Here is a 22,961-nt window from a genome sequence, read left to right on the forward strand (position 1 = left end):
ACTCCTTTGCTTCTTCAGACCTTCACAAAGCCATTTGGGAATTACATTGGGATGGATATGTGAATATGTCCACTGTGAACTCTACTTTTACTGGAACAAATTTCTTATATTTCTTATTGCACACAGTCAGTAAATGAAACTTCCTTGGGAACACACACACACATGCACACACAGCATCAGAATTTTACGTCTAATGGTCTCAAAATACAATAAAACCAACGTTTTAAGATAAGGAGGAACTTACAGTTAGGCATTGTGTTCACTTAATGCTGCTGACTCTGCGTTTCTAACTCACAGGTGCTGAAAGCAGCTGCTCTGTGAAGAAGCAAAGCCTGCACTGGATAAAGATTGCAAGGTCTTCCCCAAGCTGCTCTCTACCCCTCCTTAACTTGTGAAATTAGCTGTGCTTTAGAGAGAGAATCCTTCCTGCCTTCCCTAAGTCTGCATTCATATCTGCTAACAGAGGTCTTGATTTAAGAATTACTAGCACTGCAATGAATCTTGCTGCTGTTAACGAATGCTGATAAGATTAAATATACGTCTTTCACTTGTTAACCTTTTCACATGTGTTTCCATTGAGCAGTGCTGAACATCTTTGGATGTAACCCATCAAGTCACTAACTTGTTATATTGGGCAGTGACCAGCTGCAGATTCCGAGGCTTCAAGTAACAGACTTAGATTTATGCAGGGGGTTGCAGGCAGAGCCCTTGTTCTGCCTCCATGCTAACCCTCCACTCTGGAAGCAGCAGAGTACAGTGCTATTGCCATGCTGAGGTGTCCTTCTTGGCATATATAAATAAATTGTGGCATTAACTCTGCCATCCTCCCCTTGTTCAGAGCTACAGTCACATGAAGACTTATCTTAAAGTAAGTCGCTGCTCAGTCTAAGAATGGGTGGGATCATATATTTGCACATGTTTAGCTCCAGGGGCATGGCTTATTTATGCCTTTGCCTACAGATATTTTGTTAACTTTTTTTTCTTGTATGTGTGAATTTATTCTAACTTTTAGACTGTGTTGCTTAGCATGGTAATATTTACTGCCTCTTATTGAATTGGCAGGAGAACTCTTTCACTGTTTTTAACCATTTTTGAACTGTATTTCTATCAACATTTTAGTTTACGTCACTGAGATCAAAAGCACTTAAAATTGTGATGTGGATATTACTGTGTGGCTTTGGTTTCTACATAGCTGAGCCTCAGTTAAGACTATACATATCAGCTGCTGAAAGAGTTTCCAATTACTCCTTGGAGTTTGGCTGTTGGCTTCTGTATGTCAAGCTTTCAACACATGTGAAAAGTGAAATTCATTACGAATTTATCTATATTGTCCAAATTTTAAAATTTCATTGGAATTGCTTTTAGCAAAAACAATGTGTTCAAGCAGCAGCAATGTGAGTTTCTGGGACAGAAGAAAGGCTAAGCTCATACATTCAGTGCAATTGCTGCTATAGGTCTTAAAAATTGAGTATTGGTAAAAAGCAAAACACTTCCAATAAAATAAAAAGATCTCGTTTCTTTTGCTTGTAAAAAAAGCACACAAATCCCATGTTAAATATTTTTTCTCTCAGGTCAGTGTTGCCTCCTTTCTCTGGTTCTTCTCTTAATTTTCTTTTCAGTCTCTCAGTATCTGTCTACCATTATGCAGGCTACCATTATGGTCCTTGATTCTCTCTGTGTTTATTTCTGAGTGCCATCAGTATACATACAAATTCACCTCCTTTTTCTCTGCTGCTGAGTCCCATTTCTTCCTTGTCTCTTTAGACTTGCTTCCTCCTACCCTGAAATGTCAACTCCTCTCCCTCTTTTCCATCTTTGAAGTGTCTCAGATCTGCTCTGAAAACCATTAAGGCTCACAGTCTCTTCATTTTCCAGGTGTTGGTCATTCAGAACTCGCCTACAAGTTTTCTGTGTCAGAGTCTGTACCATTTTTCTGTGAATACATGTCCTCTAGCAGAAAAGCCTGGCCCTGGGAAATTCTGAGCCAGCAGCAGAGGATGGTGTTTGGCTAAAGATATTTGCTGTTCTTTTTTTCTGTCATTTCTGGAGAGTTTTAGGGGTTTGTTTCTTTCCTTTCCATTATTTTCTTTTAAATTTGATGTCATTTATTTGTGTGGCTAAGAATGGCTTTGAACAACAGTGATGAATACTATTCTAACTCTTGATTCTTAGCTATATGTATATAGGTTATTGAAATGGAGGAAAGTAAGGGTGCTACAAAGCAGAGATAACCCTAATACTGACATCAGTAGGTGCCTCTTAGTTTGCAGAATAAACCCTAACAAAATAGCCCATACTGTCATGCAATATTTACATTTAAATCTAAATCAGAACACACATAAGGAAAAACTATATATGATGACATTGCAGATTGCCTTTTTTTCAAATAGGTCCTTCAGGGTAGCAGCTGGATTGGTTTTCAGATAGGAGCTTCTTAATCCAGGCAGATGTAGCTCTCATCAGAAGTTAATTTGCAGGGATATTCACATATGCAAATCGTGTCACAACGCTGAAATGCAACCATGTAATGACTGGAAAATGTTATACCCATAAATCATACTACCACGATCATCAAAATTTCCACTCAGCCAGGACAAATTCAACAGCATTTATGTCTTTCCAGCTTTTAGCCCGTAAAAAATCTGTGTTTTTGGAGACTGTGTTACACTTGCGATCTTAAAAGTCCCAAGTCTGGTATAATGAGTCCTCAAGTGCGTTATAACTTACCAGTAATTACATTTCAACATTTCTGCTTTCAGCAGTTAGTGTTTTATTCATAAACATTTAAACACTGAATTGGGCATAAAATAAGAATGTTGGCAACAACCTGGCTTAATTTCATTAACTATTAGGTAAATGTAGTATTGCTTCTTCAAATAATCCTTGGTTTGAATGCTAAAGATGTAATGAACTTCATGGTTCATAGCATCTGACATTGCTTAATTAATGGGTGCATTTATAGTACATAGGCCTCAGTAATTGATTTATATGCATGATTTGCACATACAGCTGTTAGTTCCTGTAGGAAAGTCATAATTCAAATATGTGCATATATTCAAGATATGGGGAAAGGGGGAAAAAACCGACCTCACAAACTCATCGAGTTCTCAACAAAACATGATAACAATAAATACCATAGGAAAAATAAATAGCATTGGAAGAAGAAGAAACAGAAGAAACATTATTGTGATCACTTTGAATCTCCACAGCTCACACATCTCAAATGGAAAACATGACAAAATTCTTCTTAGCATTTTTTTCATCTTCACAGTAGATGTGGTTAAGTCTATATATGCCCACACACCTCTGTGAATCTGTTCATATTACAGTGTATGCACAGTGAATGGAGTCCACATTTTCCATGCTCGTTTGAGTTTTTCTCCCTCACTCAAACACACATAAACACACACACGAGGTATACATAATTTAGATTTAAGAGCAAGTACAATAAAGCTAAGAAAAGGTTACGCTTAATATCACACATGTTTAGTCTTGGGGCAAATTTTCTTCTAAATGAAGCCAAACATTGGAGGCAAGAGAATTCAGCACAGGTTTCCTAGCCTGTCCAACAGATTACTTGTGAAAGCCAAAGTGGTGTGTTGAGAAGTCGATGCTGAAGAATAACTGAGCTCTGAGTGGAAAGAGGTCTCCTGTGGCAGTTTAAAAAAGGTTGAGGAAGAGAAACAGCTATTTCTGGATTATCCATTACCTTGGAGCTAAGACTGCATCCTTCCTAGTACTTTTCTTGCTGTTCAGTGTATCCCAAGCAACAGTCCCAGGTGCCAAAGCAAACGTCCTCATTCCAGCACACAGAGTTCCAGTTCTCCCATCTTTCTTCCTTACACTGACAGCTACTCCACATTAGCAGCAAACCTTATTTCGAGGGTTCTTGTAGGAAACACTTGCCATTTTAGGGTTTTTGGTTTCAGTTATCAAAGCATTTCATTGTACATTAAGAAATGCAGAGCCTAGTCAGCTTGATGGCTTTCGCAACCCTGGCTCCATTTCCTGGTGCTCTAAGGCAACACTCAGCTTTTCACTCTCCAGCCCCCTTAAACACTCTGCATCTGCTATTCTAATGCCTGCATTCATCAGTAGACAGGCAATAATAAATTTTCTTCTTTCCTTTCTCTTTTCTTTCCAAAGGCTCTCCCTTGTACACACGTTTGTCATTTCTTCACTATTGACTGCTGACTGGCCAAACCTCCATGAACAATAATTCCATTATAATGTAAGCCAGGGGCATGGCTGGCTTTATGGTTTGACTGGAGGCAGGTGAAAGGGTGGAAAGGAGATTATTTTAAACTCTTAATCATCACTCATTTTTTTTTCAATATTCATTGACAGCCTGTAGTGGAAACTATATTTTTTCTTATGAACCCAGGCACTCTTCCAGACTGTTATTCCTTGGTATTAGCCCAATACTTTCCTTCTGAGGGTATTATGGCAGTCTTCTGAAATCAAATCTTTCCCACAGTGTTAGTGACTATGTCCATACAATCTGGAAAGGCCTAGCCCTCAAACTGATGAGCTAATGTGCTTTATATCAAAATTTCATTTACATCACCAAGACCTAAGAGGCATGAAGAACAACAGCTGAGGGTCTGAACTACAAGCCTAGTTCCCTCACAGTGCAAATGTGTTTGTGCTATGTGGATTGAAAGTCTCACACTTGAGCTATTCCTTGAGAAATGCTGCTGAGAAATGTTGAGTGATTCCATTTGATTCAGAAGGTAGATAGGTTAGTTAAAAACAGAGATGGTGGTGTAAGGTAACCTCTGCCGTTCTCCCATTGTAGATGCACCTGTAATGAAGTAGAGGCAGTTAATGAAATTGTGGAATGGTAAGGACCAGCTCAGGTCTTAACATCTCCAATGCAGCATTGATGGGCATAATAGAGCTATCACAGAAGAACTGCTTCACAAAATAATTTCACTGCAGGGATATGGTACCCATCATGAATGAGTCTGGAGTCAAACTGCACAACTATATAAATATACCAATGTTCACTTTAACGATATGTCCAGTTTATGGTATCTATATGAAACGCACACACTGTTTCAGCTTTCCTGGAAATGTACAGTAGTCAGGATTTAGTCCATGGAGGGAATTGCTGTAGTCGCTGCTATCTTTTGTAGTGGACTAAAGTGACAGGTAGTGAATTAAGCTACATTTAGGAGACATTCTATTAGCATTGACTGATTTATATCATATATATGAAAAAAAAGGAAGTAATTAGAAATACTAAATGTAGAGAAGACTAAAAGTGGGAGAAGAAAACACAAAAAATGTATTGCCATTTTTGAGGTCAGATGATTAAAAGACTTCTCCTCTTGTCCTCTTCAGTCTGGTTTTACTGATCTGCAACACTGTTTACAAGTATTTTGCTTGTGGGTTAAGGTTTTCAGGAGAGTTGGTCTTTAAATTATCCTCAAATCATTACATATTTTTCAAAGCAACAGAATGAGTTACTTGGAAGATGTAGGCAGAAATGGTGATTATCTAAGATAAAAAATACTGTGTAATATAAACATTTTTTGCTAAAGCTTCCTCCTCTCCAAAACATAATCGAGTTCTCATTGATTTCAAAAGCAGTTGGGTTTCATCTGATCACTTGTTATTAAACAGCTTCTAAAGCTATAAAAAACCCCAAAGCTTTGCTAGAAATAATCTTTGTTTCCTTGCCAGACTGTAACAATAATAACAATTATATATAAACATTCATATACACACATTTCCTTTCCATTTTTATATCTTCAATCATCTGGAGTTCTTCAAGCATTTTATGCAGGTGAGTAAAAAATAATTATCTTTGTTTTGCAGGCACAAAGGGGAGGTATGGTTGAAACTGGCAGAAAAAGGAATAATAATGTGAATTTTCCACCAAGATTAAAAAAGACCCCATTTATATGAAAACTGCTCTGGGTTTCTTTGACCAACCGGGCTGTGTTCAGCACTTTTTACCCTTTTCTTTACTTTCTCAGCCTCCCACATCTCCTAGAGACAAGGTTTGAACTCTCCCAGCAGCCTCGGCAACATTCTTAATGTTAAATTGGACAATTGGCAGAGCATATCTACCAAGTTTGTGTTCCTTCTGTTCAGATGGGATCATTGTTAGGTCTGCCATTTCTAGCAGTCTAATTCTCGTCCCCTTGCTCTCATTTGGTGTGCTCTTTCATACCGCATCAGGGGTGGGCTGGCACTGCTAGCAGGGGCCAATTCCTGGCTGCCTACGCCTATGCCAGTGCCCAGACTGTGTGAACAGGCAGCATTCCTAAGCAAGGGTAAGAACACTGGCACATGCCATGTCCAGGAGCTCTTTTTTTTTTGGCTCCAAGCAGTTCCCTATCTTTTGCCCACAGGGCATGTGTCCTTCTCACCAGGCTGCTGAGCAGAGACCACTCTTCAACTGCAAGGTGGGCACAGTCCTTCCCTTCCCAAAATCTGTCCTTACCCATGCGTAGAGGTATCTGCAAGGTTCATGGTAGATACCTAGTGGTATCTGTAGGGATAATGGTAGATGAAGAAACAAACAAGACTGAAGGCATTAGCTGTTTTACTAATGTGGCAGGATGCTAGTTAGTATGCATCAGATAGCACTGGAAACACCTGATTTTTCAATATGTATTAATGTTTTTCCTTGCTGAAGTGGTGAATCTTGCTATGTACCATGTCCTCCTGACTGGTTTTAGAACATGTTCTTTCCCATAGGATGGTTCCCAAGTTTGTGGATGTTTACACAGCAGGGAAACATGTTCAAAGCTGCTGTACTCTCATTTGAACTACGTAAAAACATATGGATATGATCTTGTGATTAAAAATAAAATTTCCTGTAAACAGGTTCCTGGGGAAGTATTCGGCTGCTCTGCAAAGGGATGGCAGCTAATTCTAACTAAGGAGCACTTTAAAACTATTAGGAGAGAGTAATTCTAGCAGTTCTACAGATGATTAAAAAGTCATTTTCTCAAATATTCTCACTGGAGGTTTTTTTCTTTTCTTAAAGAAAACATTTAATTGCTCCAATCAACCATAGCTACTTTCTGTTCATGATGTAATGTGTATACTCCGATCACAAGGTATATGGTAATTTTTCATATTTGATTATGAATGTATTTCCCGTAGTTCCTATCAGACACCTTTAATTGACTGTAAGTCACTCCTCATTAAAGAAAGAAGGACTAAAGTAAGATGAGAAGGGGAGCACTCTGGTTTTGCAGTACCACTCCTGACACACTTGTTAATGTCCCTCTGATAGACACATATTCTATTATTTTTCTGCTCCTACAGCAAAAGCAACAGAAGTCCCATCTGACAGGTAGGGGAGGACAACTTTGATTTTAGTTCTAGAATTTGCACTGGCATCACCCACCTAGGTACTATAAAACCAGTCTCTCTAACAAGCAAAAGAAAATCTTACTAGAAAATATCATCAACACTTGTCAACACTTGTAATATTAAATAACTCAAGTGACCAAAGAGTGGGACTCCTCTTGCTGTCCTGGATGCTGAAGTTAATCTCCTCTAGCACGCAGCAAAAGCTGTTCCACACACACCGCTACTTGAAGATGTGGCGTGGTAAGTAACAAAAGAGTCCATGTGTTGCTAACATCCTGTCTAAGTCCTCAGTTTTCCCTGATAACTTATCTTCAGGTCTTGGATGAATAGTGGCACAGGACAATCAGGTATCCAGCCAATGTGCAGCATGTTGGCAGTTTTACTTGTCTTTAGATTCCGCCTATGTAATAAATCCAGCACAATTTATGATTTTTTTTTAAATTCCAGCATTGCATGGATAAATAGTATTCATATTGCCAAGTCATTTAAGATGTTATTGCAATCTTTTTACTCTGTAGCACTCAGAAGCAGGCAAACTGAACAATTTCACCTGGCAACTCAGATGTGGCAAATGATTTGACAGTAGCGTTTGATGAAGGGCAGCTAAGCTCCCACCTCACTGTACTCTTGGATAAACAGCTTCTTTTATTATGAAAAACAATCACAGCAAGCAAGTGTCATTATAGAGCTCTGAAGTTCATTCAGTATCAGGGGTCTGCATTACCTCATGTCTCATCCGTGGCAGCCACCATTCAGCAGTGTCATCCATTACTTTTTCTTATAGATTTGTTTCTTCACTAGAATAGACCCAAACACATTTTCTGTGATATAACTCTGAATCATCTTCTTTTTTGGAGGGAATTTTTTCATCTTTAAGGACCACAGTAGCAACACTGAGCTGCTCATGGTGGAGCAGTTCCATAAATGAGCTTTTGGCATGGTGCCTGGCACTTCCATTGCTGTGAGATATAATAGCTGTCAGTAATTTAATCACTAGGACCAATCCAAAGTAACTTGCTTTCGGGGACTCAGAACCTAACTTTCTCTCAGCATTTTGAATTTTCAGACCTTGCATGAGAGCCCACTGAATCCCAAAACTTCTGTATGATTTCCCCAAGAGTTTTCGTGGAAGTATTGAAAAATCTAACATTTTTATTTGCTTTAAAAGGGTTCCCAGGAGCACACCTCAAGGACTGAGTACTCTGGTGTCATAAAAACTTGAAACAACAGCACCTGTAAGCAAAAAGCAGCCACAGCTCAGAGCAGCAGAGTGCCGGTAGCGACTTGTTGGGCTCTCCCTGTTCACACTGGTGGTGCCCAGAATGCCTTGGTTAGGCCTTTGAAGTAGGAAAAAAAAGACCTGATGCTGCCCAGTTTATTCCACAACATGCCTGGCCTTGCCAAATGCGGACTGCAGCTTCCCCTTCACTTGTAACCTTGGGCTGGAAGCAGTCACAGTGTTCGTGCTGATGCTCCAAACTCCATCCACCTTCCCATATTCCTTGAACTCTTTCTCTACGTGCAGCAACCTGTCTAGTCTCCGTGTGGTTTGCTAAGAGAAGCAGTGTCTACACCTGTGGCTGTGACCATAGGTAAGCTTCTGCTGACACAAGCAACATCATCCTTTCGAGTCACCACAAAAATCTGACCTCACCCAGGATGACTTGTACGTTTAACAGCTAGAGAACTCATTGCTAATGTGAGTTTTGGTCTTTATTTCACCTTCTGGCTTAGCACAACACAGTCTGATGATCTACAGGAGAGAGCGAGAAGGGCTAATCAGGACATCCTATTAATTAATCCTTTGCCCACTCTGTGTATTTCTATGCCCCTGAGCCACCCATGTCCAATGACACAGTAGCATTCAGCATATTATAACGGAGAATATTACATTCAAAAAAGACACCAACACCAAGGGAACCATTACATTGCTGTGGAGCCCCTCTTTGTTGTGTAATAATAAGACCTCATAATTTGTTTGTGACAAACAAATAGTTCATTTGTATAACTGCTTAGTAGCTCCATTTTTCTCTCTGAAAACCAAGTACTTAATTTTGTGACCCTCTAATCTCTGCGTTAGGCTTGGACTTGAACGTCTGAATCTACACCATTCCCCAAACTTTCATCAAGTCATACTCCTTTGCTATAGTCCCTTCCATCTGACCACACCAAACAATCATGCCTTCCCTTTGCCCCTAGACAACTGTCTTTTCTCACATCAGTTAATTTTGTCCTCACACCAGTTATGGACACCTACCTGACTAACAGGATAAGATACATTTATGGAAAAGAAAGAGCAGAATTTGACAGGGTGATAGATAGCTGCCTCTAACACAGGTAGCTCTATGCTATCTGTGACCAAGGCTCTGCAAAGTTATCCTGAGATGGTAACTTTTCTGCCTCCATTTTTTCATCTCTGAAACCTCCTTTGCAGAGATTCCTTGAGTCCTTTACCTGTTCCCGAAAGCTCAACACTATAGTAATTAAAAACAGCATCTCTGTATTCCTTTAAGGTATGGAAGGCTGCCTGGCCCATGTGAAGTGAGTCCCGAGGAAGCATTGCAGAGGGGTGAGGAGAAAGGAAAGATGCCTCCGAGACCTGTGTTGTGTTGAAACCCACATGACAGATGGCCTTTGGTAGATGCAGCATTGAACCTCTGCTGACAACTGCATGATAAGTAAAAAAGCAAGGTCATATAAATGGATATTGGTAATTACTGTGTTCCCTTTTTGCCCTTCACACATGTAGTTGCTCTTGTAATTACTACCAAAAGATGGTTAAGGGTGAGAGTGAGAAAAAACTATACAAATTAAACTCATATAAAAGGGAGAACAGAAGTCAGTATATAAGTATAATTCATATAGCCATTTATGAACAGGCCTCCAAATACTGTCATAAATGCACCAATTACTTAGTTATGCAGGATTTTACAGTTCCTGAAACATTTAGAGTAACTTGCAGTTAGGACACACAGATTTTGCTTTATCAGAGACGTTAATAAATGCTTCAGGTACATTTACAGCTATCTGTTTTCTACACTCAAATCCAAACAACTCGTAAACTAATCTTGTAAAATCCATCCTACGGAAATGTGCTAAACCAAGCTTGCATTTAAAAAAAAAGAAAAAAAAGCATTTGATCTCAAAATATTACTTGTTATTTATATGCATTAACTCATTCTGTCCCGAGCTGGAGACAGGTGTTTGTTTGTTTAGTTACCTGAAAATCCATATTTGGCAGAGTTGTGCCAAGCTATCAACTTTTCATTTCTCTAATTCTAGCACTCAGCAGTATGTCCAACAAAACACTGTGTGTAGTCAGAGACTGCTTTGACTTTGCAGGTGTTGGCTTTGATTGTCTTTACAGTGGTTTGGGTGACTGCAGGCCTGGGGGCAATGACATTATGCCATCCGGACACTCTACCTTTCCTAGAATGGCTGAGGGTTGATACAGGTTCTGGTATTAAACTATCTCAGATGATGACATCACTGAGAAATCCCAAAAAGCAGTTGTGTCCTGGCAGTGACCCCCTACCATGCCCTGAACCACTGCTGGAGTTCTATCTTGATTGAGGAAATGGAGTAGAAAGCTTTTGGCTATTTATCTGGGGATGCCTTTTCATACTATGTCTCCCTGGGAATAGAGGAGCAACCCCCTGTGAATTATTATTGTACTTTACAGAAAACATCAGGTTCAACCAAAAAAAAAGTTGTAATATAACAAGGGGGAAAAAGGAGAATCAGGTAATGAAACACTAATAAAATTGAAAACAATTTCAGTTTAAAAAGTTTAAGTGCTTCCACACTCAGCCTCACTGCATAAAGTTGACAGTCAAATGTTAAACAGTACTCCATTTCACTGAATTTTATGTCATTACAATAACAACATTATTAAACTTGATATGGTTTTCTTTTTAATTTCAATGAAACATATTTCCTGATCTTTTCATAAATATGACCTTTGGGAACCACAGCGATCTAGACATTTCTTTATTTATCCTGCTGCATCAGCTAATACTGCCAGTCAGAAACTCTACTGGAAATTATATAAAAGCCCTTACAGGGTACAGTAATGTTGCAAGCTAAATGTTGTATTAGAACATTTTAAACTAACAAGCTGAAAGCTTTCTTCTATGAAATTACTTGATGTGTTTCTGTGGCCAAGACAGTATCTGCAATCTGCTTCTGCAAATATTTCTCTACACTCTTTTCCTTCTTTTCTGGAATTTTATACCTACTTTTTCTGTCTTGTAAATTTTCTTTTTATAACACATCCTTTTCACAAAGTAAAAAAAAGGGCAAATAAATATATGTATTATCTAAGCAAGGCATTATTCTTCTTTAAGAAAAAGCAAACAAACCAAATATTTTAAATGGTTTTCTGTTATCTGGATGTCAATATTGCTAATGATTTCCACCATTGGTTGAATTTTACAGATAGCCATCGTTTCTGAGAACTCTCCAATAGACAAGAAGTTCTGCATGAACCAGAAAAACTTGAAGTCTGAGCTTAATCTCGTATTCCCATTGACTTTCTTCACAGGAATTCTGTGGAATTCATTTAAGGCAAGAGTTTTAAAAAAATAAGAGTTTTCCAAAATACATAAATTTGGAGTTAATGAAGAGAATAAGCCTAAAGGACCTAAAGAACATCAAAAGCCTTGTTCATGCTTCAAAACACTTAGTGAATAATCTGGATATTTAAAAATCAAGCAGTATTTTGAAATCTACACTGGACTCATAAAATGCCAAGTCTCCAAAAACCATAGGCAACTTTTGAGAATATGGACTTTTAAATGCAGGTCCTTAAATCCTTTTCAAATCACATCTCAAAAGAAACTCACCCTAGTATTCAGAAAGTTGGGAAAATAGAAAACTATCAGAAAAAAATTGTCTTTCTTTTGAACATTTGTAAAGTGAGAAGAAAAACTTTAGAAAACAGAAAATAAATTATCCCATTCATACAGCTTTCAAACATGTCTGGAGTAAATAGGGGATTGCATTGTATGAAGCATTCCAGTATGGATTGGAAATAAGAGTAAATAAATAATACCAAAAATACATAAAAAATAATTTTTTTTCAGAATTGATCTATTAATTTGGAATAAATATGCATTACTGAAGTTGTTTTCTAACTTACAAGTGACAAAACAACTGGGGACAGTACTGACTAAAATTAATGTATGAATCTTCTATTTCTTTACTGCATTTTAGAATTTAGTAGATTTCAGTATCAAGCTGAATCTAACACACATTTCTGATAGGATCAATGAAATAATTGACTTGTTGCTAGAATTTTTCTCTACAGTTGCCTTGAATGGGTGACCAAAAATGGAATTTACTCTCTTGGAGTTCTGACTATAAAACTGAAATTTTTGGAAGAAGATAGAAAATGACATTTTTTTCCTTCACTTATATTCTAACATTTCCTAGAAACCTGTTTCTGCATTTACAATCTCAGTGATGTCAGTGTAATAAAAGGAAGAGTTAGATATATAGTATTTTCCACAATATATTTTGACATCATTATATAATTTTTGGCCTGGATCTTTGTTAGCAAAAAAAAAGTTAATTCATTTCACTGATCACAGCATTCATGTTTTGATTATATTCCATTTAACAGGAAGTCATTATCTTGTTACTGATGTAAGATCACTGTGACAGTCAGGTCAAATGAGGATTTTGGAGATCTGAGGTACATAAACTATTGTAAATACTGTTTTTCAGAGATACATATGAATATGTAAACCAAAATTCAATTTTCAAATAACACTAAACATGTATCACTGTATGTCACGTCCATCCAAAAGTGAGTCCATGGTTTAAATAGATTTGCACCTGCTTACCTTGGAATAAATTTTAGCTCAGGACATCAATTACAGTGGACAGAGCTGATGTTCAGCTATGTTAATGATGAAATGAAATGCTGAGAATCACTCCATTTTTTAGCAGAATGAGCCAAGTACTGCTCTTGGTTACATTCCCAGGCCTCGGATAACACGAGTATAATTGAAAGCAGTTTTGGTTCAATATTTCTTGTATTTTAGAAGCTGTGGAGCAATCAAGCAACATGACCTTTTAGTGGTCCACCAAAGAATCAAGTTCTGCTCTGTATGGCATCCAGACTAATCAATATCCTATTACGATCACAGCCTGTTTTTTTTTCTTACAACTGAGACACAATGGGAATTGCTTGGACAAAACATTTCTCCCTGCAACAGCTGAGATTTGGCAGATTCACAAACTATTAGATTGTTAAATCTATGCTTTTCAATAAAATGGCATGGATATTTAGGCTCTATTGTACAATATGGTGCAAACATACCCAAGCTTAACTCATTCAAGAGTTCCTCATTAAGCCAAATCTCCAAATAACATCCACAAAGACTTTCCAAGAGTTTAGAATGCTACGTCAGTCCATATACATAAATAAGTATACAAAAATAACAAGCTCAGATTAACTTGTCAGGTATAGTAGGGGTTTAGCAATCAGACGCATGGGATAAAGTTAATATTGGTACAAGGTCTAATTTTTCTCTTGGACGACAGAAGACAGAATTGACTAAAGGAAATTTGAACCCTACAGGGAGCCAATGACTTTTCGGGATCCAGGATGTCATCTGTTAGTTTCAAGCACAGGGATGACTGATAGCATCCTTGACTTGCAGAAATGTGTGGTAAAATCCTGCCGTTGAAGTCAATGGCATGTCTCCAGCTCTTTTCAGCATGGTCAGACTTCCACTGATGAGATTAGTGCAAAATATGGACATGAGCATACATGCTGACAAGCAAAAAGGACTAGGTCTGTTGCTATTTTTACAGGACATTGTTGGAGGAAGCAAAGCCAGTCTGTCTCCATGTTCCCTAAGTTATTTTTTAAATTAGAAATAAGGAGGAAAAAGCACAAACCCTACTCAAGGTACATTTTCTCTTCATAATAGGGTTAGCCACAGCCCTGTATATTAAAATCATAAATGAGGTAAAGTCAGGTCATAGCTGTCCTTTTAAAATGAACATTTCTGAAGAATAAATTTAGTGAACTTGTAGGTCAGAATAACATAGCAGTTTGACTTGTTTGCATTTGTCTCCCAGTAAGGCTTGTGTTTATGCATATTACCACCTAAAAATATTACACTGGCCATCGTGTCAACAATGGAAAGAAGGATAAAAGCATTGTACCCCTCAAGTGCAGATGTTGTTTTGCAGTGTGATGGGGATGTGGGTGGGAGTCCTTCACTGAGGCATTCCTGTTGCTTCATGGTGCCAGAGGGGGTTGGCCAGAAGGAGGTTCCAGCCTGTGGCAGCTACAACAAAGCCACTGCTGTCATGGGTAAACTGCATCTTCTCTTGGCAAGCGTGTTTCGTGTTTCCCTTGTTACCTATGCTCAGGGTGAGGAAAGAGATGGAAAAATCTGCTGCTCTGTCTGTGGAGATTTCAACTCTCTCCAGAGGCCAGGTTTTGGGAAGGGAATTCGGCATAACTAAAATAATTTAGGATGATACAGCTCTTCAGTGAGTCCATCCCTCTTGGACTTCAGTTTCTCTGCAGTGGTTATAGCAGACCATGAAGAAAAAAGTGCTGGATGCAAAGACTTTTTATTTAAACTTCATACTGAACCATATTTAATGTGTCTTTCCTGGATACTTGTTTGGAAGAAAGAAAGAACCCCTGGAGTTTCTCAAACTCCAATTTGAATTTGGTAATGTGCTGAAGCATCTGTATGAAACCGTATTTTTCTTGTTTATTTATTTTTATACATACACACAAGCAGTCTAGGAAATCTGTAGTATATCACTTTGTATTCTGCATCTACTTGATCACTCTTTGTTATGGTGATGAAAAACTAATGATATTTGACTTTCTTTTTTGAGGGAGGCAAGAGTACTTTTATAAGAGTGACCAGAATTTTTCAAGAATGTTTTAACCCCTCTTGCAGTCAAAACCATGTGTCCCTGAGGCCGTGGCTTGAGACCTTTTAAGCCATGAGTTAATACTGTATGCATCCTTAAAACTGAAATAATAGGAGGTCTATAACTGTTGTGGCATGGACACATTGTTTCTGAGTATCTAAATGAAACTGACCTTTTCCATACTAATGTTCCATTGCTGTTAATAAAAAAAGAACATTTTTTTCAGAGATGGGAGCAGAAAGAAATATTACTATTACTTTAGTAAGATCTATGTATTCTAGCTGCAATGAAATGAGAAAGGTCAAATTTTCTCTCTCATCTTTTTTTTTCTTTGTATTCTCTTACTTCTCACCCATCTTTGTTGTACTAATGAAATTAAGATATCCTTCATGATATAACTGTGAGCTAGGGGGATCTAAATTACCTTCATCTGGCATCATTCCAGTATACTATAAATGAAGTAATTGTCCTTGACTATAAAATTTGCATTTTCAAGACTTAATTGCTATCATTACATCTTTTTGTAATTCTATTAATTTAACTGAATGGAGCATTTGGTTTTATGGTAAAAATTTGCATTAAAGCATTGTACATCTAAATAGAATTTTAATATTTGCGTCAAAACCTCAGTACAGTTGTCCCACAGGACCTAAATAATTTTGCGAGAAGAGAATAGGAAGCAGTTGCACTTTAGGTCAACAAACAGGTTTTCTTTTGGTGAATATTAATAGAACTTGCTGTAACAGGCTTCGTGTGCTGAAAATCGCTCCTGCCTGAGCTCCGTGAAAGTGTTATTAATCTATGAATTCCATACCATAATTCTTAACAGAAAATGTATTTGCCCAGATACAGAGTAGGTAGGATGTATGTTTGTTCTGTCAGAGAAGCCAGTGAGCTCTGTTTTACCAAGGAATCACTCCTTCCCCCTTTGAGCCCTTCTACCCGTGTTAGATTATATGTTTTACTACTGGTTGAGGAAGTACTGAATATGCAAGCAGCACTTTCTCTACAGTCATGTGTGCATGTAGTCATCTAGCCAGGACCCACCCTGCCACGAAATTAATTAAGTGGTCAGGATATGAGTATCTATTGGGAAAATATTTGTCTTTGCAGTGGACCTTCTTCGGCCATTACATAGTTAATACTGCATAACCATTTAGACCTCCTTTTTTATTTTTCTTCCTTTCTTCACTCTTTTCTGACAACACAAGGTACTTTGCTCATATAAAGACAGCGGAAAAATGGTTAAAGCAGTGTGATGAATCTGAACTGGCTGAGCACGTTGCAATTGTGATGATGCCATGTGCACATGGGGCCCAGTGGTAAGGTAAGACTGTTACTGAGTGTACATAATTTGAAACCGAGTCCATTTTTTTGCAGTGAATTTATGTGGTAGTCAGTGGACTGTGACCTCACATCCGGTCTTTGGAGGTATTTAGGCCACTAGATCCCTTGGGAATTAGATATCTTGTGTGTCCCTCTCTGGAAACATACAGGCAGTCCCACTCAGGCACGTCAGGTACCCACTGACACATGTATGAGTAGAGAGTGTTTCATGTTGGTCAGAAAAGTCTATGCTATTTTCCATTTTGTGTTAATAGATATCATCAAGTTGTATAACATATTATTTATGGAAGTAATCAATCCGGCTTTGATTTATATTGAATATGCATGTTTTTCTTTCAAAACCATTTTTTTTGCAACATCTAAGTAATATTTCACAAGAGATAGAGTCTGCTAGTGACAGAAATCTCATTAACTACTCTTAATATATGTTGTGTTTACTGGACTTCATAATCATTGTGTAATTAAGCTTCACAACTGGCTTGTGAAGCAGAAAAGATGAAAGATGTCTCCATTAAAGAGATTTATGGGATGGTGAAATTAAAGACAAATTTCTGAAAGTATATAGGTACCCCTTTTTATTGGTTTCAGTGCCTAAATACCTCAGAGGGCCCTATGCTCTTGCAAAACTGCGTAGTAAGGCTCTGGTGCCAGGTCAGGCCCAAATCTGGGAGCACAGGGTGAAGGCTCTATATGAGATCATGACTTTTGGCCAAGTGCCACAGTCCTTGCCTTCTGGGAATCACACTTACTCACTGTGGGGACTGTGTGATGATTCAGGGTAGGCTGGAAATGTAATATAAAAGTGATAAGAGCAGGTAACCTGTTTCTTCTATAACCATCTACATATGCAATATTTCTGTAGGGGTCTTGGTCTTTATTAGAAAAACTTCAACATCACAGATAGGGGGTAAAGGCTTGATAAGAGTTATAGCTCAGCCTTAAAAACATCAGCTCTACTATGCCACTGGAGTCTGCTGTGTTGTTCTAGGCATGTGCACAGAGTAAGAAGACTCACAGTGGATCTGCTCTACACAAAGACTGCATTTTTTCCACTTCAGGGAGGACCCTGTGTATGTTCTTTCTTAACGGGTAAATTTCATTTGATGTGAACATTATGCTAAGGCTGAATTTCTAGGCAGATTGTATGACAGTGCATCAGAAGAAAGAAAAAAAACCCACTCTACCACCAACAAAAAAAGCCCAAATCCAAAACAAAACACATATTCTTTTGAAAAATCCAGGTCTAGCTGTTAGTGTCAATTATTTCAAACACCTACTGAGTTTTCTGGCGCATCTATCTCATTGAATCTTGGAAGTGATTTTATGTACTTTAAACATTTGATCACATAATCAGCTTCTGCATAGCTTCAGCAAAGGATCCTGAGCATTGTCCTGGCAGATAGTCAAGTCAAACCTGACACAGAAACAAACATAAGGGAACAATTGTTGTCAAAACACATTGCATCACTTTGCATGCTAAAGCATTTGCTCTGGTAATCCACCATGCTGACGTGTCCCTCTGCTGATGCCATCTGAGCAGGGACTGCATCCTTAAAGTTGACATGTGCATCACATTATAGCAGTGATTTTGTTATATATCATTGGCATAATGGATATTCAGAAGAGATTCATAATCTTGAAAGGTGGCTTGAATCCACAGTTCCCATCCATGTTCTGGTGACTCAGAGCATTTTGGAAACTCATTTTATAATATCTCATGCTGGCTTGGGCAAAGACAAAGTAAACAGTCGCCTAGGGCAGCAGACTTGGGAGAGATGCGGTCCAGGTCTCATTTCCTACCCACTCTCTGCTAACCATGACAGGAGTACAATCCTTTAACCTGCTTCTCCACTGTCCCTCCCACTCCCCTTTCCAGTTTAATTCTTATGGAAATCTGAAGACATCTTTTTACCTCCTCCCCGTCTCTTTTTCTTATTCACTTTCCCTCTAAAACTCTTGCTGATTTCTCCTAGCTTTTCTCCTCCAGGGAGATTTCGCTGCTTGCTACTTGTGCTGTTCCAGGATTGTGCGATGATTCCCTGTCTCCTCCCATCATTGCATTTCTTTCTGCAAACATCTATTTATTGCTCATTATTTCCAACCTTTGCTGAATAGCCTCAGCCATCCTTGGGTTTTTGGTAGCATGAGTTATGTGAGCAATACAATCCTGTGATAAAGTATACCAGATAATTTGTCTGCTGATAGGCATTGTTTCAAAAGAGTTTTTTCATACTGGGGAAAAATCCAGACAGATGTAGAAAACTTTGTTATATTGCTTATGACTCATGAGATTAAATGAGACAAAAGTAAGATGGTGTCAGCATGTCACTGAATCCCTGGAGAGGTGTGGCTTGCTCTGTTGGTAATGCTATTCATGGAACATAAAATTAGATTGCAGAATTCATTGTCATGGGATGCTATAGAAGCCAAAAGGCATAATTGGCTTCAAAAGGGAATTAGGCAAATTGTTCTATCAACGACCGTCAAATGCAGTTATCTAGATGTAGCATCATGCTCAGAAAACTCCTAAAACAGTGGTTGCTGGAAGATATTTGGCTATAGTAGTGCTAGGATCACCCTCTTCATGGACTGAGAGTTGCTGTTCTGTGTTAAGGCTGAACTTTCAGTCTCTGTCAGTAGTACATGCCTTGTGTTTAAGGTGAATTGCTGTGGACTTAGTCATCTGAAAGTTAACGTCATTTGAAAGTGAAGTTAAAGGAAGCCTATTCCAAGTGGCAGTTACTCCTGTCTATGTTGAAAACACTTTAGGATGAGATGAATTACCCAGATTAGGTGTCCTGTACTTATGACTTGTACTTTTTTCCATTGAGCTTGATGGCTTTTTCTGTAAAAATGAGTGGAGTTCAGAAAGGAGTTTGTTTTTCCAAGTGAGAAAGCAAGACCTCAGATAGTCTGTGTGGGTGTTGTTTGTATCTGAACTGTGTCCTTCCACACAGATATGTTTTTCCCCCATGCCAAAGGTTTGGATTGCCTTAACTTGCTCAACCTGGCCAATTCCATCTCCTTCTGGCACACATAACGTACACTCATTCCCTCAGACTACACTGAAAGAAGCTGCAGGGTTGTACCAGTTTTCTACAATGACAAAACAGCACCCTTTCTTGGAGAGTAGTGCAAGTTTCTGAAATGAGTAGACTGGCAATTTGACAAACTATGACAGAAGTCTCTAGAAGGCTTCTTGCACATTGGTGCATGCACAAATACCATACATAAGATAGCAGCAGATCCTTCACTCATTTGATTTGTTATTTTTGCCTAAGGAAGTAGAGCTTACACATGTAGGCATATATTTGTTTGGGGTTTTGCCGGACTCATTGTCTCATATCCCTACTGGCAGTGGTTGTTATCAAGACAATTTAGTGAAGGGAAGCAACGAACTGTGAGTAATTTGCTAAATGTGAGGCCAAACATGATGTCTTAGCCTACTGCTCTCAAAATCTTAATTAGTGCAATACTTCCACTAAGTGTTGGGATCTCTTCAGGAGTCAAAATGGTTGTGGTGGTGGCACCTTGGCAGAAGTTTTAGAAAAGATGGGGGAAAGTTTCCAAGGTGACAAATAATACACTAACAGTTGGCAATGACCAATGGCTCTATGTTCTTTTAATGCTTTTCAGGTAGATTCCAAGGAGGCTAAGCAAGCAAAACTGAGGATAAAATTGTGGCCTGGTGTTACTGGAGCTAATAGTAGCTTCACAGTGACTTCTGAGTACAAGGAGGATTTGGGACCAAACATGCCATTGGGGTTCTAGCAGGACCTTTGCTTGTGGCTCAGGGAGATTCAACTGGGGTTCAAGTAGGCAGGGCTGCAGGGAACAAAAGTGGTACAAGGAAGCATTAGCTATTTTTGATATCCAGAAGCTATGCTTGCCATTTTGGAATTAGGTGAGTAGCAGGACCTTAAGGCTCAGGCAGCATCATTTAACTTTTTTCTGTTCAACCTGAGGCTTCAGTGGGATTAGTATCTCAGATTCTTCTTTCTTATCCTTGTTCTCTATTCAATCAACTAGAAATTGGACTCCATATCTTTTCTTCCTTTAAGAAATAAGTATCTGTAGATACATATCTTCAAAATAAACCTCCAAATATTTGGAGGCTTATCTTTTATTTATTGTATATATATGTCTATCTTTTCTCTGTTACTTTCTAATCTCTTAAAAATTTTTCTTTTAGTGATAGGATTCATAATTCTGCAGGTAATGAATTGGACTTTGACAGACACTCAGTAAAGAGCCTCTGGATGTAAAAATGAAACTGCTGGTGTGAAAAAATTATCTACACTAACCACTGGAAGCACACTGCAAAAATCCAGGTTGCTGAGCAATGTCTATGTCGTATAGTAAGGACACAGTCAAGTACAACAAACCCTGTGGTCCACTTGCCTTCACTCCTTGCTGGAGCCTGTCAACTGCTGTAGCTGAGACAGATCAATTACACTACATATTGCTGAGATCGTGTGTTCTGATGACAGACAGGCTTGTATCCTACTCACTTTCATCCATCAGCCACGTTAGCAACTTCAAAGGTATTAAAGAGTGAGCAAGCCTGACATTCTCAGCCCCAAATGACCTTGAGGAAATTTTATTTTTTTTTTTAATCTGTGTTTGTGTGTGGCAGGTGAGTCTATACGGGCACTATTCGTAAAGCTGGGTTGTTTTGAGTGCTATGCAAGAGTTGATATGTAGTCAACACTACAGTTGGCTCCACAAAAAGACATTCTGAATGAGGAAGTAGAATTTTTGAGAAGGTATTTGTAGATGCAGACTTTTCAGTCCTTGATATTGATCTGTAGAGTTTGGCTTCTCATGAGTAAATTTAAGATTTGTGGAAATGGTTAGGCTCAAACAGCATGAATGCATCCGTTATTTATTTTCTTTTTAGCTGCTTGATCTGAAATTGTTTCTCAACAAAAAAATTTATATTAAATGTATTTTTCTTATTCTCTCCTCATACCATTCTGGTATAACAGCTAAGGCAGAAAATTTGCACCCTTTTTGAAGTATTTAATGTTGTTACTTTAGAAAAAAAAATTACTTGACTTCTGGAAAAGTCTGTAAGTTTTCAAATTGCAGAATCACCAAACAATTATTTGTCTATCCATTTATTACTTAACCCCATTTCCTGAAGTTTTCGTCCTATGTATGTTGGGGTTCTTTTCCATCTCTCACAGTGCTTTGTTTATTATTCTTACAGCTTAAATCTTTCCTCTTTCTTAGCCATTGGTTTGTCAGTTATGATCAAGTGTCAACATGAAAGCAAACATAAGCATCAATTATAAAAAAATTACATAGTCTGTTTACATATTCATTTGCAGAAAGGATTTTTCTCTCAATGCATACCGGATGTGAACTGTAACTAGACATGTGAGTTGTCTTCATACTTATTCTCACATCTGAAATCTGTCAGGTAGGTTTGGTAATCCTGCCAAGCATGGATTTCTTCCAGTATATGAGCAATACTTTTAAGTCTTTTAATAGTGGAGGTTATTCAAATATATTTTGAGTACCATCTTTTCCATAGGAAAAATTTTTTAGTTTCCTCCATAGGAAGACTGTTACATGCTCCTCTACTTTAAATTAATTTGCTTTTTTTACCTCCCCCTCCATCACTTTATTTTTTCCTGAACAAAATTGTAGGCATTATGCAAAATTAAGGTTAAAAAAAAAATAAAGGCTGGAGCATCACACTGAAGAAGGTCACTTTTAATTTTGCTACCATGAAACAAAATCTTTATTATGGGGAAAAAGTAATCAAACCTTTGACATTTTAAAATTTCTTTTTAACTTAACAGTTAAGGGAATTTTTTTTTTTGCAATTCATCATTTTTTCTGTGTATAATCAGATTTTATTTTTCAGTATAATCGCAATGAATTATAGACAAGTGTATTCTCTCTAATAGAAGAAGAAACAGTAAGTGGGGTAAACAGGCATTTCTTCAGTTTTTTTAAGTCACTATAAATTTCAATTTGTCTGCCCCACTAATTTGTCGGGCGTATGCTGCAGACGCCTTTGTCACAAAGCATTCTTAACCCTCTCTAGAAAAGCAAAGTTTCCTTCATGTTAAAATGTGCCAGCCCCTTTGACGCCTATTGGGTCTGCCCAACATAGGTTGGTCTGCCCAGATGAGAGAAAAATCAAACAAAAGCGCATTTACAGGTACCCATGGGTTGTCCATCTTCTCCTTGGCCTCTGAGACACTGAGACAATCTTAGCTGCTTAAGTAGGTCTCTGAGTTCACAAGATGACTTTGGAAAGTTCTTTGTGGCTGTTTCAGCATAAAAACGTGGATCTGATGGCAGGAATGCGACCTTAAACTGGTTTGGGCAATGATGCTGTTATTCTTTCACTC

The 22,961-nt window shown here is 38.1% G+C and overlaps 1 protein-coding gene across 1 annotated transcript in view; it reads left to right on the forward strand.

Moving 5' to 3' along the window:
* Positions 1 to 17,375, forward strand: part of LOC108639002 — a 129,983-nt gene extending 112,608 nt beyond the window's left edge. The window contains exon 10 of the mRNA XM_029961692.1: positions 17,182 to 17,375. Coding sequence (XP_029817552.1) covers positions 17,182 to 17,375 — 194 coding nt within the window. The remainder of the gene's footprint in view (positions 1 to 17,181) is intronic.
* Positions 17,376 to 22,961: the final 5,586 nt, after the last annotated feature.

Source organism: Manacus vitellinus, unplaced genomic scaffold, assembly GCF_001715985.3.
Source record: "Manacus vitellinus isolate BGI_N305 unplaced genomic scaffold, ASM171598v3 scaffold_39_pilon, whole genome shotgun sequence".
Lineage (NCBI taxonomy): Eukaryota > Metazoa > Chordata > Aves > Passeriformes > Pipridae > Manacus > Manacus vitellinus.